This window comes from Ceratosolen solmsi, unplaced genomic scaffold, assembly GCF_000503995.2.
Source record: "Ceratosolen solmsi marchali unplaced genomic scaffold, CerSol_1.0 scaffold14, whole genome shotgun sequence".
Lineage (NCBI taxonomy): Eukaryota > Metazoa > Arthropoda > Insecta > Hymenoptera > Agaonidae > Ceratosolen > Ceratosolen solmsi.
In genome coordinates this window covers 9,915-25,135 of record NW_011948420.1, presented here as the reverse complement: position 1 = coordinate 25,135, position 15,221 = coordinate 9,915, and the positions used below count along the sequence as shown (strand labels likewise).

Genomic DNA, 15,221 nt, shown 5'->3' with positions numbered 1-15,221 from the left:
TATTAATGTAAAAATATTTTAGTCTTAACATTAAAATAGTTATATACATTCAATTAATTAAAAATCGTGGTTATTTTGACCTTGGCCTTTCTGTCCTAGTTATAGTTGACATACCATCAACAAAACGTGTTTTAAATAATACATTAGCATTATTAAACATACCATTTTTCAATGAAACAACTATAAATTGAGAACTTTTAAAATGACGTTTTAACATAGCACCAATATTTTCAGTATGCGATAAATCTAATGCTGCATCAACTTCATCCAAAATATATAATGGTGCTGGTTTAAACAATAACATAGCCAAAATTAATGAAAGTGCTACCAAAGACCTTTGACCTCCTGATAATTCACCTAATGATTCTTTCCATACTCCACAAAGTGCAATTTTAACTTCTAATCCATCAAGGACGCTTTGGTTTTCCGGGGGTTCTAATTTGGCATCAGCACCAGGAAGTAATGTATTAAATATTGAACCAAAATCTTTATTTACACGTTCCCAAGCTTCTAATAGTGTACTTTTCTTTTTTTCATCTAATTTTTTAATAGATTCCAATATTTTTTTTCTGTCTCCTTCCAAAATTTTTTTCTTCTTTAATAAATCCGTATGTTGTTCTTCTTCTTGATTTAAATGATGCATTGCTCTTGCATTTACTGTCCTACTTAACTTAGCAAGGATTCCTTCAAATTCACGTGTTTTTTGACCCATTTCTTCTGGATTGTTAGTTTCAAAATCGTACATACTACCTAAAATTTATATAAAATTAATTAAAATTCAAAAAACTTTACTATGTATAAACTTCTAAAAATAAAATTATGACTTATATAAAGTATATCAATGTTATATACCTTTTTCTCCAAAATATTTTTGTTCCTGCTCAATCCATTCATGTTTTCGTAAATATTCTGTAATTTTATTTTTGCATTCATTAGCGGTATTTTTTATGGCAGTAACTTCGTGGCTCAATTTTTTTATTTCTAATTCTATGTCTTGTTTTTGTTTTAAAATATTTTCCTTTTCACATTGTAATTTTTGTATTTCAATATTATGTTGATGTATAGCTTCTTTGCGAGCTTTTAAATTATTTTGTAATTCTATAGCAATTTTATTTGCTACTTTAAGATCATTTTTTAATGTATTTTCTTTTTCTATCAGCTCATTAAGTTTTCCCTTTGCTTTTTCCAGTTGTTCTTTTCCATTTTCAATTGTTTTTTTTAGTTCAAATATTTCTAGATTCAATGTTTCAGCTTCTTGCTCTCTTTTTTGCCATTCTTTTCTGCTTGATTCAGCCTTCTTTTTTAGGTTTTTTAATTTGTTTTCAGCCTCTTTTAATTGTCGTTCTCGAATATTATCAGCATCTTTTAATTGTATTTCTATTTCATTAGAACGTTTTAAACTAATTTGTTCTGATTCTTTAGCCAAGATCATTTTTTCTTTTAATTTGTTAATTGAAAGTTCTAGATTTTCTACCTGAAATAAAAATAAAGAGAAATGTTTGTTTAATTGAAATACAGAAAAGCTTTTTCTAAAATTAATGTTAAATTTTCAATCATTTATTCTCTATTTAAAATTTTAAATATTACATAAACATAAATATTATACAGGATGTAATATATACTTCTTGTTTTAATTGATGATGTGTAGTTTTCTGTAGTCGCTGCATTACCATATCTAATTCATGCTGTTTAATATTATATTGTTGTTTAAGTGAGTTGAATCTGTCAGCAATTTGATTAATATTTTCAATTCTTGCAAGAATATCTTGGAGAGATTGTTGTTTTTTATTCAATGTAAGCTGTACTTCTTTCAATTCATCTAATTTTAATAATATAGAACCAGCTTTAGCAGGTGCACCACCAGATAAAATACCTGATGGATCAAATACATCACCTTGTAAAGTAATGCACTTTTTCATTATATTATTATGGTAGGCTACTTGTTTTGCAACATTCATGTCTTTACAAATAAAAATATTTCCAAATATCCATTGCATGGCTGGTCTTGTTTCTTCTGGAAAGTCAATAAGTGACAAGGCTGGTTGTACATTTTCAGGGCCTACTAATTTTTGAGCAAAATCAATAATTTGTTGATCCATTGGATACCCAGATACCTTATTCAAAGGCACAATAGTAACACGTGATTGTAAATTACCACTTTTCAGTATTTTTTTACCAGTTAACTCAGTATCAACCATTACATTATAGAGCTATAGGAATTATATAATTATATATATTGTATAAATTGTATAAATAATATAATTAATATAAAATTAAAAACTAATAAATAGAAAATTACTAACATACTATGTAATAATTAAATATGAAACTAATTGAACTTTTCTGAAACTTCAAAATAATTTATATGTTTAATAAAATGTCATGAAATAAAACTACCATTAAATTTTGAAATTATTTAAGTACATTTGTGGAATACATTAAATTCCTTTTAACAAAATTAAAATTTAGAAATTGAATTTAAATATTATAAAATATTTTCTGTAGGAATATTAGCACATTTTTTTCAAATCAAATTAACAATTTAAATATTTCTCATTTTACAAATATGTGTTTTTACTAATGAAAAGTATAAAATATTTATAAAATCTAATCAATTTTACAATTCTTAAATTTTGCATTAGGAAATAATTTTTAACAAGTCTTTTATAAATGTAAAAAATTATAATAAGTAAATTATTATTTCAAATACTTAAATATTGTTATAAAATGAAATTTAGTTAAGATTAGTTATTTATTTTTTGTTTGTATTAAGTTTTATTTTGTTATATAAATCTATTGCTTTTATAAAATTAATGTTATAAACTATTTATACCTTAAATTAAAATTAATAAACTGTATATACCTTTCCACCAGCAGCAATTTCTAAAGCATAAGCTGCTTTTAGTTCTTTAACTATGATTGATTTACATACAAGACCTATAACTGATTTTCTTTTAAAATTTGGTTCTGGATCCTTATAATAAAATCTTAATTGAGGATATCTTGATTCGAAATGATCTACTTCATCACTAAATTTTTTTATGTCCTTTTTTAAGCAAGTTTTTTGTTCTTCCAATGATTCTAAAAATCCATCTTTATAATTTAATTTATTTAATTCATTTTCAAAATTTTTCAAAGCTTTCTGCATATCCTCTAATTTCTTATTATCTTTTTTGTACTCAGTTTCGGTACTCTGCATATCAATTTTTTTCTTATTCAATTGTTGTTTATTGTGAGCCAATGTCATTTCACATTGTTTAATTTCAGTTTGTGCTTCACTAAGATTTTGTTTTACATTTATAAATTGTTGTTCTAAAGTTGCATTGCTACCATCATCACATTGTAATAAACCCGAACTAATTTTCTGATAGGCTTCTTGAGCAATCACAAGAGCATCTGAATCTAAACGATCTTGCTCTTTCAATTTTTCAAATAATCCACCCACTTTCTCAATTTCCTTTTGTTTAATTCCTAATAAATTTTCCTCGTCAAAAATATTACTTGTTAATTGTTTTATACTTGTTTGTGCTGCTTTAATATTTTCTTTATTGCTATTAATTTCAGCTGTTAATTTATGTTCTTTTTTCTCTGCTTCTCTGAGATTTTGTTCAATTTCTCCTAAGGTATTATCTTGTTCCTATTAAAAAAAAATTGACAAAAACTAATTATTTTTATTTAAAACTCATAAATAAATGAACAATATTATAAATTTACAATATTTCTTTTATTGATAATTTCAACAATTTTGTCTTCCATATATTTCATTTTTTCTTCACCATTTGTAATATTTGTTTCTTTTTTTTTAATATTTTCTTTAATATTATTAACATCTTCATTAGCTCTTTCACTATTTTGCAAAGCATTAACGTATTTCCACGCAATATAAATTCTTTTACAATGTTCAAGTTCTCTTGTTATTCGCTGATATTCCATATATTGAGCACGTTCTTCTTTTAATTTTGCTATCTTAGGTCCTAGTTCATCTTTCAAAATCTAAGATAAAATTGAATAGTTATGAAAATAATAATTACTCAATAATTAAAAGTTAATTACTATTTCAAACAATATACCTCATTTATTTCACTTAGCTTACTATCTTTTTTTTCAATGAGTTTTAAAGATGTAGCTTTTTTTGTTTCATACATTTTTGTTCCTGCAGCTTCTTCAATCATAGATAAAATTTCTGGTGGCTTCATATTTAATACTTTAGTAATTCTACCTTGCATAATTAAAAAGTGAGGATTATTAACATTAAGTTGTACAGAACAAAACATGTCTTGAACTCTTTTATTCTGTACATTTGAACCATTAATCATATATTTATTTTTTCCATCAATAACAACTTGTCTTGTTACTGTAATTTCTTCATAATCTTCATATCCCATGGGTGAAGATTCACGATTTCGATTATCGAAAACAATTGTAACACTAGCTTTTTTTATTCCAGCTTGACCAGATTTATAAACAAGTTCTTGTAGAGAACTAGCTCTTACCTATTACATTTTTACTTCTGATTATAAAGAGATGTATCAAAGTGCAAATAATAATTTAAATTCATATATTTACAGAAATTATAAATCTCAAATTGTAATATTGAGTTCAAAAAATCAATAAAAATAAGTAACCAAAAGTATTATAGTATTTATAAACTACTCAGAAAAGTAAGATTGTTTATTAGCGATTGTAGTTATAAGCAGCTATGCTTACATTACTATTACTACATTATTATATTACTAAAAACAAGTAATATAATGCCATAAATTAAAATAAAATTACCTGACCAAGATTTGAAATACCAAGTACAAAACATATCGCATCCAGAATATTAGATTTACCGCTGCCATTTAAACCAGTAATAGCATTGAATTCTTGATCAAATCCATTAATTTCAATTCTCTTTCCATAGGATTTAAAACCCTCAAGCACCATTGATTTTATATGCATAATTACAATATTTTTTTTGCAGCTTAATCATCAAACAAAATTGTACTTGTAAAAGACAATTTAACGGAAAATTAATGGTTAGAAAATGCTTTACTTAATAAGTACGCCGTTATGTATACAACAGTCACGAAATAATGTAACGGATTTTTATTTACAATTTATGTTAAAATATATTTTAATGACTTGAATTATTCGTAAAACTATTTTTACATATGTAAATAAATATTATACAGGTAAATATATAATAAAAATGTTTTAAGTAATATATTTGAATACACTTAAAACTAGGAAATTTTAGATTGTTAGATTAGTTGATTGGTGAATGATTATTTCTTGAAATAATTTTTAAACCAATAGAAGCTAAGGATAAACGAAATTTACCAGCAGGTCACACAACCTTCATTTCCCGCCGTTCAGATACCGTACTTAACCCATGTAACTGCTTCTTTCAGTAGAATTGATCTGTGATATTTTAAATATTACTTTGTGTTTATAATTATGGAAGGCTTCGATAATGCGGAAGTATTTTTTTCCGATAATTTTTCCGCTGAAGATACTCAAAATGGTAAAACCATTAATTTTCAACAGTTTAAGAAAAAATTTAAAGAATTTTTGAGACAATTTCACGAAGGTAACTTTAATTATAAATATCGGTAAGTATCTAAATGTATTTAACTTTATTTTTATTTAAAAGTAGATGATCCATAAAGTTAATGAGACTATTTCTTTTCTGTCTTCATCAGAGATATTTTAAAACGACATTATAATTTAAGACAATATTGGATTGAGATTAATTTGGAAGATTTAACTGCATATGATGAATCTTTGGCAGAAAAAATTAATAAACAACCAACAGAATTTCTACCAATATTTGAAGAAGCTGCAAAAGAAGTTGCAGACGAAATTACAAAGCCAAGACCTGAAGGAGAAGAAAAATTAGAAGACATTCAGGTTTTATTTTCATCGGATGCTAATTGTATTTCAATGAGAGGGATGAAAGTAAGTTTAAAATATATTAAATATTGTATTTTTATGTGTTATCTATTATTTAATATTGCAAGATAATATTTAACTGTATTTTAAATATAGAAATTGTAAATCATTTTTTTATTTTAGCCTGATACCGTCTCCAAATTAATAAAAATATCAGGAATTATAGTATCTGCAACTGGAATTAGATCAAAAGCTGTTAAAATGTCTATTCAGTGTAGATCATGTAGGAATGTAATATCTAATCTTGCAATTAAACCAGGTTTAGAAGGCTTTCCTTTACCTAGACAATGTTTAACGTAAGAAAATAATTTGAATTATACAATTATATAATTATAGTTAAATATCTTGAAATTACCTTTTTTAAAATTATAGAGAGCAACCTGGAAGACCAAAGTGTCCATTAGATCCATTTTTTATTATGCCTGACAAATGCCAATGTGTTGATTTTCAAACATTAAAGCTACAAGAACTTTATGATCAAGTACCCCAGGGTGAAATGCCAAGACATGTGCAACTCTATGTTGATCGTTATTTATGTGATCGTGTTGTACCAGGAAATCAAGTTATGATTCTTGGTATACTTTCTATTAAAAAAGTAGTTAAATCTAGTGCTAAAGTTGCTAATAAGGACAAGTCTCTAGTTGGTATACGTTCATCTTATATTCGAGTTGTTGGTATATCAGTAGATGTTCAAAATAGTGGCAAGGGTATATCTATTGTTGCTTATCTAAAAGTTTTTTTAAAAATTGTTTAAATTAGTTTTATTAAGAACGTAATTGTAATAAATATACATATATTTTTTTAGGAAGTCGTTCATCTGCAACTTCTGAGGAAGAGGAGATGTTTAGACGTTTAGCAGCAGATCCTGATGTATATGAAAGAATAACAAAAAGCATAGCACCTAGTATTTTTGGAGCAACAGATATGAAAAAAGCAATTGCTTGTTTGCTTTTTGGTGGATCTAGAAAAAGAATGCCAGATGGATTGTGTAGGAGAGGTGACATAAATATATTGTTGCTTGGTGATCCAGGAACAGCCAAATCACAGCTTTTGAAATTTGTTGAAAATGTTGCTCCAGTTGGAGTGTATACATCAGGAAAAGGAAGTTCGGCTGCAGGTCTTACTGCTTCAGTAATGAGGGATCCTATAACAGTATGTAAATTATTTTTTTTTAAAGATACTTTTGTATATTTTTAAATTTATACAGTATTAAATCTTATTATTATCATTGAAGATAATAATATCTTTAATAGTCTAAACTTTAAAAAATATAGTTTATTTATATCTATATATTGTTAGGATAACTGGTTTTATGAAACTAATGTTTATTTTTATACAAATAAATATACAATAATACTAAAAATGTTTATATATATATATAAAAAGAATTAAATTACGAAAAAAAAAATTTAATATATTGTTCTATCATTTTTAGCGAAATTTTATAATGGAGGGTGGTGCAATGGTGTTAGCTGATGGTGGAGTTGTTTGTATAGATGAATTCGATAAAATGAAAGAAGATGATCGAGTAGCCATACACGAGGCGATGGAACAGCAAACAATCTCGATTGCCAAGGCTGGCATCACAACAACTTTAAATACCCGTTGTTCAGTCTTAGCAGCTGCTAACTCTATTTTCGGTAGATGGGATGATACTAAGGGCGAAGACAATATAAATTTTATGCCAACAATTTTGTCGCGATTTGACATGATCTTTATAGTTAAAGATGAGCATCAGGAAGCCAGAGATATTACTTTGGCAAAACATGTCCTTAGTCTTCATATGAACGCAAATCACACCGATGATAATGTAATTGAGGGCGAGCTGTCTGTAGCTTTACTTAAAAAATTCATTCATTATTGTAGAACGTAAGTATGGAATTATTTTTTATCAGGTGCAATTAAAAATTTTTCATTTAAAATGTATATCTTATTCGAAAGGACTTGATTTTATAATGTAAAATTTTTTTGTGTATTAGAGTAGAAAAGTAATTACTTATAAATTAAAAAATTAATTTTATTAATATAATTGAATATTTTAGCCAATTAACATCATGTTTACATTAATTAAAAAATTAATCAAAATGAATTATTTTAAATTGTAAGTTACTATTATTTTTTTAGTGGAACAATTGAAATGATATTTTTGTTTAAATTATTGAAGATAAGATAGATTATATGTATTAAATAACAATATGCTTAACATAAGGTTAACATAAGCTTAACATAAGCTAAAAACATAATAATAAAATTATAAGCATAAATTATGCCGTTAATAACAAAAAAACTAGGTCTAAATCAATAAAATCATGGCTACTTACCAAATATGTATAGATCGAATAGGTATATATCAAACATTGCACTTAAAGATACAATTTTCCTTTTTGTAATCAATGTAAACATGAAAAGTGTTAGAAATTAGAAAGTATTGTTTTATTGCCACAAGTGCAATTAGGCTACATTTTATTGTTTATTTCGGTACACGCGAAACGTATTGCAATATATCCAATGTTCAACCAACCATTTGGACGATGATAATTTATTTACGTTATAATTTTAGGAACTATATTTGTAGTTTTAAGACTAAATATATAAATATGAATCTTGATAGTGTAGTAAAATCAAAGAGTTACGTATATTATATAAATTTTCCGCTAAAAATTTTTGTTTTAATAAATAATAGGGTACATAAAATATTTTAGAAACTGTGGACCTCGTTTGACAATAGCAGCTGGTGAAAAATTAAAAAATCGATACGTAATGATGCGCACTAATAAAAATCAGCTTGACAATGACAGTGAAAAAAAACTCTCCATACCGATTACTGTTCGTCAGCTTGAAGCCATAATTCGAATTTCAGAATCTTTGGCAAAAATAAGGCTGCAACCGTTTGCAACGGAAACTAACGTCGATGAAGCACTCAGATTGTTTCAAGTATCAACAATGACTGCTGTTCAGTCTGGTTCTCTTGCTGGTAAGAAAATTGAAAACGATTTTTTTTAATATTACTATTTATCATATATATTTTCCTAAAATATGAGTTTATGAAAAAAATTATTAAATATCGTAATACATTATTACTATTGATATTTAGAAATATTTAGAAAAAAAAGTTCAGTATATTTCAAAATATAGTTCAATGAAAGCAACAGTAAATTTTGTTAAAGTCAATGGGTAATCACTTGTAAATTAAACATGTAGCACATTATATTTATAAATAAAACAAATGTTTTTGATTCTCATAATAAATATTAAAATTTGATGAAAGTAATGGTGAATGATAATGATAAATATGATAGGTGACAATTTTATTCTTATTTTTATCATTGCAATTTAGTGACTTTCTATTTATAATTCTGTAACTTGCCAAATACATCTTATTTTAGTATTATTGAAATATATTATATTAAAATTGTATTTTATATAGATAATATGTAACTTATATACTCATATATATGATAGATATAGTGTAGTTTTAATTAATAAAAATAAATATTTATAGTTAATACAATTGATATAACTGCATTAATAATATCACAATTAAGTGTATAAAGATTTATCTACAAATTATCTTACTTTGTTTGTTATACTCCTACTGTTTGTAAATTCTTTATAACATTCCATTATATTATAACAGATAAAACTAAAATCAATTAGAAAATATTGTTTGTAGGAAATGCAAAGATACACGTTATTTATAGCATATTTTATTTTCATATGAATTTGATTTTCTTTAAGAACACATTAATTTTCACCCTGTAGTATTAATCATTATCATTTATTATTTTTTAAATTTGTTAATCAAAGTAAATAAGTACAATATTTTTAAAAAACTGTTATATTAAAATTATGTAATACATAATTATAAATTATAATTTAAATAAAAATTGAATTAGTAATTTTCTTTATTACATAAAAGTAATTATATTAATTAATTATATTAATAAAATAATTAATTATATTAATAAATGCTAATTATTATTATACATTGCATGTTGCTTACTAAATTATTTAGGTATTGTAAAATAAATATTTATTCTATTTAGAATGTTTATAGTAAAATTACTTTCTTTAGTGATATTTGTTGCAATATTCGGTTTAATTTAAATTTGTATATATATGCTTAATCATTTACAAAAATAATAAAATATATGATCTTGAATATTGAAAAAATATAGATAATTTTATTATATTTATAAGTTCTAATGTAATTTATAACAAAAATATGTTAATTAATATATTTTAATTTTGAATTTATGCAGGTGCAGAAGGTTTTACAACAGATGAGGATCACGAAATGCTAACCCGTATAGAAAGACAATTAAAGAGACGATTTGCAATTGGAACTCAAGTTTCAGAGCAGAATATTATCACTGATTTTATTAAACAAAAGTATCCAGAAGGAGCTATTTATAAAGTTATTTATACAATGATACGTAGAGGTGAATTAAAGCATCGTTTTCAACGTAAAATGTTGTACAGAATTTTTTAAGATATATGGAGAATATGTTATTTCAAGAAAAGTACATATTTTGTTCACGATATATAAAAGATTAGCAAACTAAAGACTTATATTATTATTAACATCATAAGTATTTCTATAAATAGTGTCATAAAATACGATGTAACTAAAATTTTTTTATTGAAACTATTGATATATTTACTCATATTTTATTTGCATTTACATATTATGTTTATTAATTATATCAAATGTCGATTCCCGAAGCATTAATTATAATAAATTGTAATTTATTTTAAATAAAATTTGTACTGTAATTATCTATATTGATCACATACACTTTTATATTAATTCAATATTTTTTAAAATTCAATATAAGTAATATTTTAAATGAAAATTTGGAAATATATTATTATAGTAGTAATAGGATAAAACAGACGTATTGTTATAATAATACATGGTATCAATACAATTATCGTATTTTTACAAAAACAAAAATTAAAATTTCAATTGAAACTCCTTTGGGTTTAAAATATGATAAGTATTTTATTATATTTTTTTCTTTGGCAAGAGATGTTTGTGATATTTGGTATTAGTATCGAAGCAGTGGGTAAATTAAATATAAAATAAAATATTTAGTTTTATTATTAATGAAAGAGAAAGAGATAACCTATGAAAAAAATTAGTTTGCTTTGAGTCTATTGCTTGATTTATTGAATGATTTATTAGTGTATTATTTATTGGTGCGTCTGTTTTTTTGGTATTGATTTTCTTCTTAGATATTTATATATGTTCGGTCTTATCGTTTAACATTGATAGGAATAAATGTTTTTGTCGGTATTGCAATAGATTAATGATCAATAACTGATTTTGATTAATTTCAATTCACTACTTGAATTCTTATATTGAAAAATTGTTAACTCCTTCATTCTATCTAATCTCAAACTATAAGTTAAGCTTTCTATTCATTCCATTTGCTAGATGTCAAATATCTATAAGAGAAATTGTTTCAATTGCATTAGTAATTTTTTTCAAAACAAGTAGTGTTATAAACATAAGTGGAAGATATAATTTTTATATGCCGTATAAAATATGCTGTACAAAAGTTGCATAGAGATTATAATGCTTGAATCCTGTTGATTCTAAATTAGTTTTATGTATCTTATTTATTTATATACTTAGTACGTGCTATCTATACTATAATGTGTGATTTGATGCGCCAATTACCTATTTGATTATATTTAATTCTGATTTATTAAAACTAATCATATTGAAATTATTCATTCTTTAAAATCAAAATCTTTTATTAAATATTTTAACACCTTAAACAATTATAAATTTTATTTGTGTAATAGATAAAAATATGTTAATTAAAATACTTTTGAAAAAATACGAATTAGCGATAAATGTTGCTTTATTTTGTAATAAATTTTACATAGAAGGAAATTCATACTTGAATATTTCATATCATAAATATAATCTATAGTTTTAAAAATTTCAATTTCATAAGAATATAATAAAAATACAAAAAGGATGGTATGATTAATTTACTGTTAAATAACATGCTTAATAATCTAGAATTTAATTAATGCTGATGACTTTTTAAATCCTTAATGTTGTTTATTAAATAACATCTGCTTACGATTGCTCAACAAATGGATACTGAGGATTGTTTTCAAGGCTAAAACATAATATTTTTGTTAATAAGAATAGTCAGAAATATATGTAATGACATGCTCAGTTTTACATACAAAATACTATTCGTTTAATCATTTTTAAAGAATGAAATGTTGAACTTTAACGTTTTAACATTTTTTAAATATATTGTTTTTTATTGTGATTACGAAATATTGTATTTAATACAATAAATAAAATCCTTATAAAGGTAATATTTAAGTCTCACCCCTTGTAGAATTTTAAAAAGTCAAAGACTCGACCTTTTTCGCCCTTGTCTAAATTGTCAATCTTCTTTACGTCCTCGGCTGTTAATTTGAAGTCGAAGAGATCGATATTTAACTTCTGCCTATCGGAATTTGAACTTTTTGGGATAACAACTAGATCGTCCTGAACAGTATGTCGAAGTAATATCTGACTTGGAGATTTCTTGTACTTCTGGGCTAAATCCTTAATAATCGGAAGATCAATGAGAGCTGGTAAATCCTTCCCGGTGCTTTTGTGCAAATAAGTTCTCGAGTTATGAGAACCTAGGGGTGCATATGCTGTTACCACGATGTTGTGCTTCTTGCAAAATTGCCGCAGTTGTTTTTGTGGAAGGTACGCATGAATTTCCACCTGCATTCAAAGCACATTTAATTATTATAAGCCACAAATATATGAAATATATATTTACGTGCAAAGCTACTGGCCATTGCTGTAATTATAGTGATAAATATGATTACAAAAATTGCTTTGTAAAACGTTTGTTAAAATGAAAAGTCATTTTACATAATTGACTTATAAATGCCTATAATAATCAGAATGAGTAAATAGTACTTTAATTAATATAATCAATAATATAATTAGTTTAAAGATATATTTTTGACATTTTTATGTACATAAACATATACGGAATATTTTAATCATAATTATATTTCCATTTCAAATTGTTTTATTAATAATAGTATCTGAAAAATGGCAATAATAAAATTACATATATTAAATAGGTACATTTAATCAAAAGATAATTTTTTTACATATTCATTTTTCATTAAATGTTAATTTATTTAATTGTCATTCTTTACTTTGAACTAATATTGTCGATAATAATAAATACATTACATAGAGATATGTTTATTGTTCATTTACTGATATATAATACTATAATTTTTGTAGAATAATATATTGATTTTTGCATTACATTTTAAATATTATATTATATAAATATTAATAATTTAATATGTTTTATGAATAACATATGTGAAATTTTTATTACCTGTAAATTACTTGGTTTAATTTCTGCATTCTTATAAACATTGTCAATTTGTGATTGATTGAAATTACTCAAACCAATAGATTTAGCATATCCATTTTTTACTTGTTTCTCCATTTCCTATACGTAGTGAATATTATTAATTAATTGATTACAGTAATTTTTTTTAATGTTTTCACTTCATGCTTTGATACAGAATAATAGTTACCTTCCATAAAGCATTATGATTCACGTTTTCAAATATTTCTATTCCATTTACTTCCTTAGGTGAGTTATTTACTCCTTCTTTTAAACCAAATGGCGTATGAATTAAATACATATCAACATAATCTAAACCCAAATCTTTCAATGATTGTTTTAGATACTTTTCTACACTTTCAGGTCTATTACCTTGACTAGGTAGCTAAAAAATAATTACTTTTAAATAATATTTAATATAAATTTTATATCTTCGTGTTAAATAATTACACCATTTAAAAAAAGAATAATTTTTAAGGTTTTATACTTTAGATGTAATAAATAGATTTTCTCGTGCTCCGCCTTTTGCAAACCATTTTTTTAAAACTTTCCCGATAGCTTCCTCATTATGGTAAGTAAAAGCTGTATCAATGTGTTTGTATCCATTCTCCAGAGCGTTAATTATTGCATTTTCTAGATCATAAGGCTTAATCTATAGTGCAAAATACATTTATTTAATTATAACAAATTATTATTGTTTTGTAAGTGTATTAAAATTTATAAATGATTTTAATTATGTAATGTTAAGATATAATAAATGATTTATTTAGTTTGTTGTTATTCTCTAATACATTATAATATGGATATCATTTTAATTAGTAAATAAATATTTTGTTATTTATAATAAAGTCCTAGTTTTATTTAAAATCTATATTTTAGTTATTTTTTATTTTTTATCACAAAGTTAAAAAATAAAAATATAAGCAAGAAATACTATATAATATAATTCATTCTATTAATAAAAACATTACTTCACCATTAAAATTAATATCGTATATTTTATCTAATTCTATTATTGTTTATTATATTTATATTAAAATAAAAATATTTTATACTGAAAGTCCAAAAATATTTCTTATTTTTTAAATTTTAAATAATCTTATTTTAATAATTGTGTAATTAAAATTGTTTGATAAGTATCAGTAAAAATTGTTTAATTCTAGTAAAGTCTAGTAAATATATAATTCTGAAGTACGTTTTAACAATTTATTAACTTTTGTTAAATATACATACCGAAGATGTACCCAAACCAACGCTTGGAATGTTATAACCAGATGATAGTTTCAAATTATCCATGGCATATCCTTTTGGAAGGCTTGCTAGTAAGACCAAACTAAAAAGTCTGAAAACTGTATTCATTATTGGACTGCAAAAGAACAATATGTAAGAGGAAAATTTTCATAGATCAAAATACTAAAAAAATAAAGATAAAATGCCAAAATCGTACTGCGATAATAAGTAATAATTCAAAAAAGAATATCAATTGTTGAAGCTTCTTTTATTAGACAGGTTCTTCTTCGGATGGAGAATGAAAGGAAATGTTCTTTCTTTTCGAGTTTAATAAGTTATAAGGAATTGTTGTGACGTGTACAGTCCACTAAGTAAATGTGTTGCTTTTACCTTCAGAGGAATGATTTCATGGTCAATCAGAGAGGATCGAAAATTTATGTATAAATATTTTTCGAAAAATGTATTGTTACATTGAAAAAATGCCTACTTCCGTCGAAGGTTCGAGGAGGAGGTCATCAACGTATTAAATACTAGCGCTGCCTGTTTTTCAGCGCTCTCATATATCTCTTCAACGATAAAAATAATTACGCAAGACATTGAATAAATGTACATTGAAAAAATGTTTATGGCGATATTCTCATAATAATA

General features: G+C 24.4%; 3 protein-coding genes across 5 annotated transcripts; 1 reads left to right on the top strand and 2 right to left on the bottom strand.

Annotated features, from left to right (window-relative positions):
- Position 1: 1 nt before the first annotated feature.
- Positions 2 to 5,049, bottom strand: SMC2 (structural maintenance of chromosomes 2). Its single transcript, XM_011497872.1, has 7 exons — positions 4,777 to 5,049; positions 4,071 to 4,493; positions 3,715 to 3,993; positions 2,864 to 3,637; positions 1,623 to 2,210; positions 853 to 1,474; positions 2 to 750 (listed from the first exon to the last, which is right to left on the bottom strand). The coding sequence occupies exons 1-7, from the start codon at positions 4,942 to 4,944 to the stop codon at positions 71 to 73; spliced, it is 3,534 nt and encodes a 1,177-aa protein (XP_011496174.1). The 5' UTR covers positions 4,945 to 5,049; the 3' UTR covers positions 2 to 70.
- A 204-nt stretch (positions 5,050 to 5,253) lies between these two features.
- LOC105360868 (Minichromosome maintenance 5) lies at positions 5,254 to 10,483 on the top strand. 2 transcript variants are annotated; one of them, XM_011497869.1, is made up of 8 exons: positions 5,254 to 5,597; positions 5,688 to 5,895; positions 6,061 to 6,233; positions 6,310 to 6,644; positions 6,743 to 7,089; positions 7,373 to 7,806; positions 8,640 to 8,911; positions 10,200 to 10,483. In XM_011497869.1, exons 1-8 carry the CDS (start codon positions 5,443 to 5,445, stop codon positions 10,427 to 10,429), a joined length of 2,154 nt encoding a protein of 717 aa, XP_011496171.1. In that variant the 5' UTR covers positions 5,254 to 5,442; the 3' UTR covers positions 10,430 to 10,483. The 2 variants fall into 2 exon arrangements, with proteins under 2 accessions (XP_011496171.1, XP_011496170.1); XM_011497868.1 differs by having other exon boundaries at positions 5,688 to 5,943.
- On the bottom strand, positions 7,004 to 14,719 carry LOC105360869 (alcohol dehydrogenase [NADP(+)]). 2 transcript variants are annotated; one of them, XM_011497871.1, is made up of 6 exons: positions 14,577 to 14,719; positions 13,831 to 13,995; positions 13,534 to 13,728; positions 13,329 to 13,445; positions 12,300 to 12,688; positions 7,004 to 7,081 (listed from the first exon to the last, which is right to left on the bottom strand). In XM_011497871.1, the coding sequence occupies exons 1-6, from the start codon at positions 14,700 to 14,702 to the stop codon at positions 7,066 to 7,068; spliced, it is 1,008 nt and encodes a 335-aa protein (XP_011496173.1). In that variant the 5' UTR covers positions 14,703 to 14,719; the 3' UTR covers positions 7,004 to 7,065. The 2 variants fall into 2 exon arrangements, with proteins under 2 accessions (XP_011496173.1, XP_011496172.1); XM_011497870.1 differs by lacking the exon at positions 7,004 to 7,081 and adding an exon at positions 11,921 to 12,077.
- Between the last annotated feature and the right edge of the window lie 502 nt (positions 14,720 to 15,221).

Excerpts from the sequence above, each read along its gene's own strand:
- SMC2 (XM_011497872.1), bottom strand. The coding sequence starts at position 4,944 with ATGCATATAAAATCAATGGTGCTTGAGGGTTTTAAATCCTATGGAAAG. Across the intron at positions 4,494-4,776 it reads GTATTTCAAATCTTGGTCAG|GTAAGAGCTAGTTCTCTACA; the intron begins GTAATTTTATTT and ends AAAATGTAATAG. Across the intron at positions 2,211-2,863 it reads AAATTGCTGCTGGTGGAAAG|CTCTATAATGTAATGGTTGA; the intron begins GTATATACAGTT and ends TAATTCCTATAG.
- LOC105360869 (XM_011497870.1), bottom strand. The coding sequence starts at position 14,702 with ATGAATACAGTTTTCAGACTTTTTAGTTTGGTCTTACTAGCAAGCCTT. Across the intron at positions 13,729-13,830 it reads ATCTATTTATTACATCTAAA|CTACCTAGTCAAGGTAATAG; the intron begins GTATAAAACCTT and ends ATTATTTTTTAG. Across the intron at positions 12,689-13,328 it reads TTAAACCAAGTAATTTACAG|GTGGAAATTCATGCGTACCT; the intron begins GTAATAAAAATT and ends CTTTGAATGCAG.
- LOC105360868 (XM_011497868.1), top strand. The coding sequence starts at position 5,443 with ATGGAAGGCTTCGATAATGCGGAAGTATTTTTTTCCGATAATTTTTCC. Across the intron at positions 5,598-5,687 it reads AACTTTAATTATAAATATCG|AGATATTTTAAAACGACATT; the intron begins GTAAGTATCTAA and ends TGTCTTCATCAG. Across the intron at positions 7,090-7,372 it reads TAATGAGGGATCCTATAACA|CGAAATTTTATAATGGAGGG; the intron begins GTATGTAAATTA and ends TATCATTTTTAG.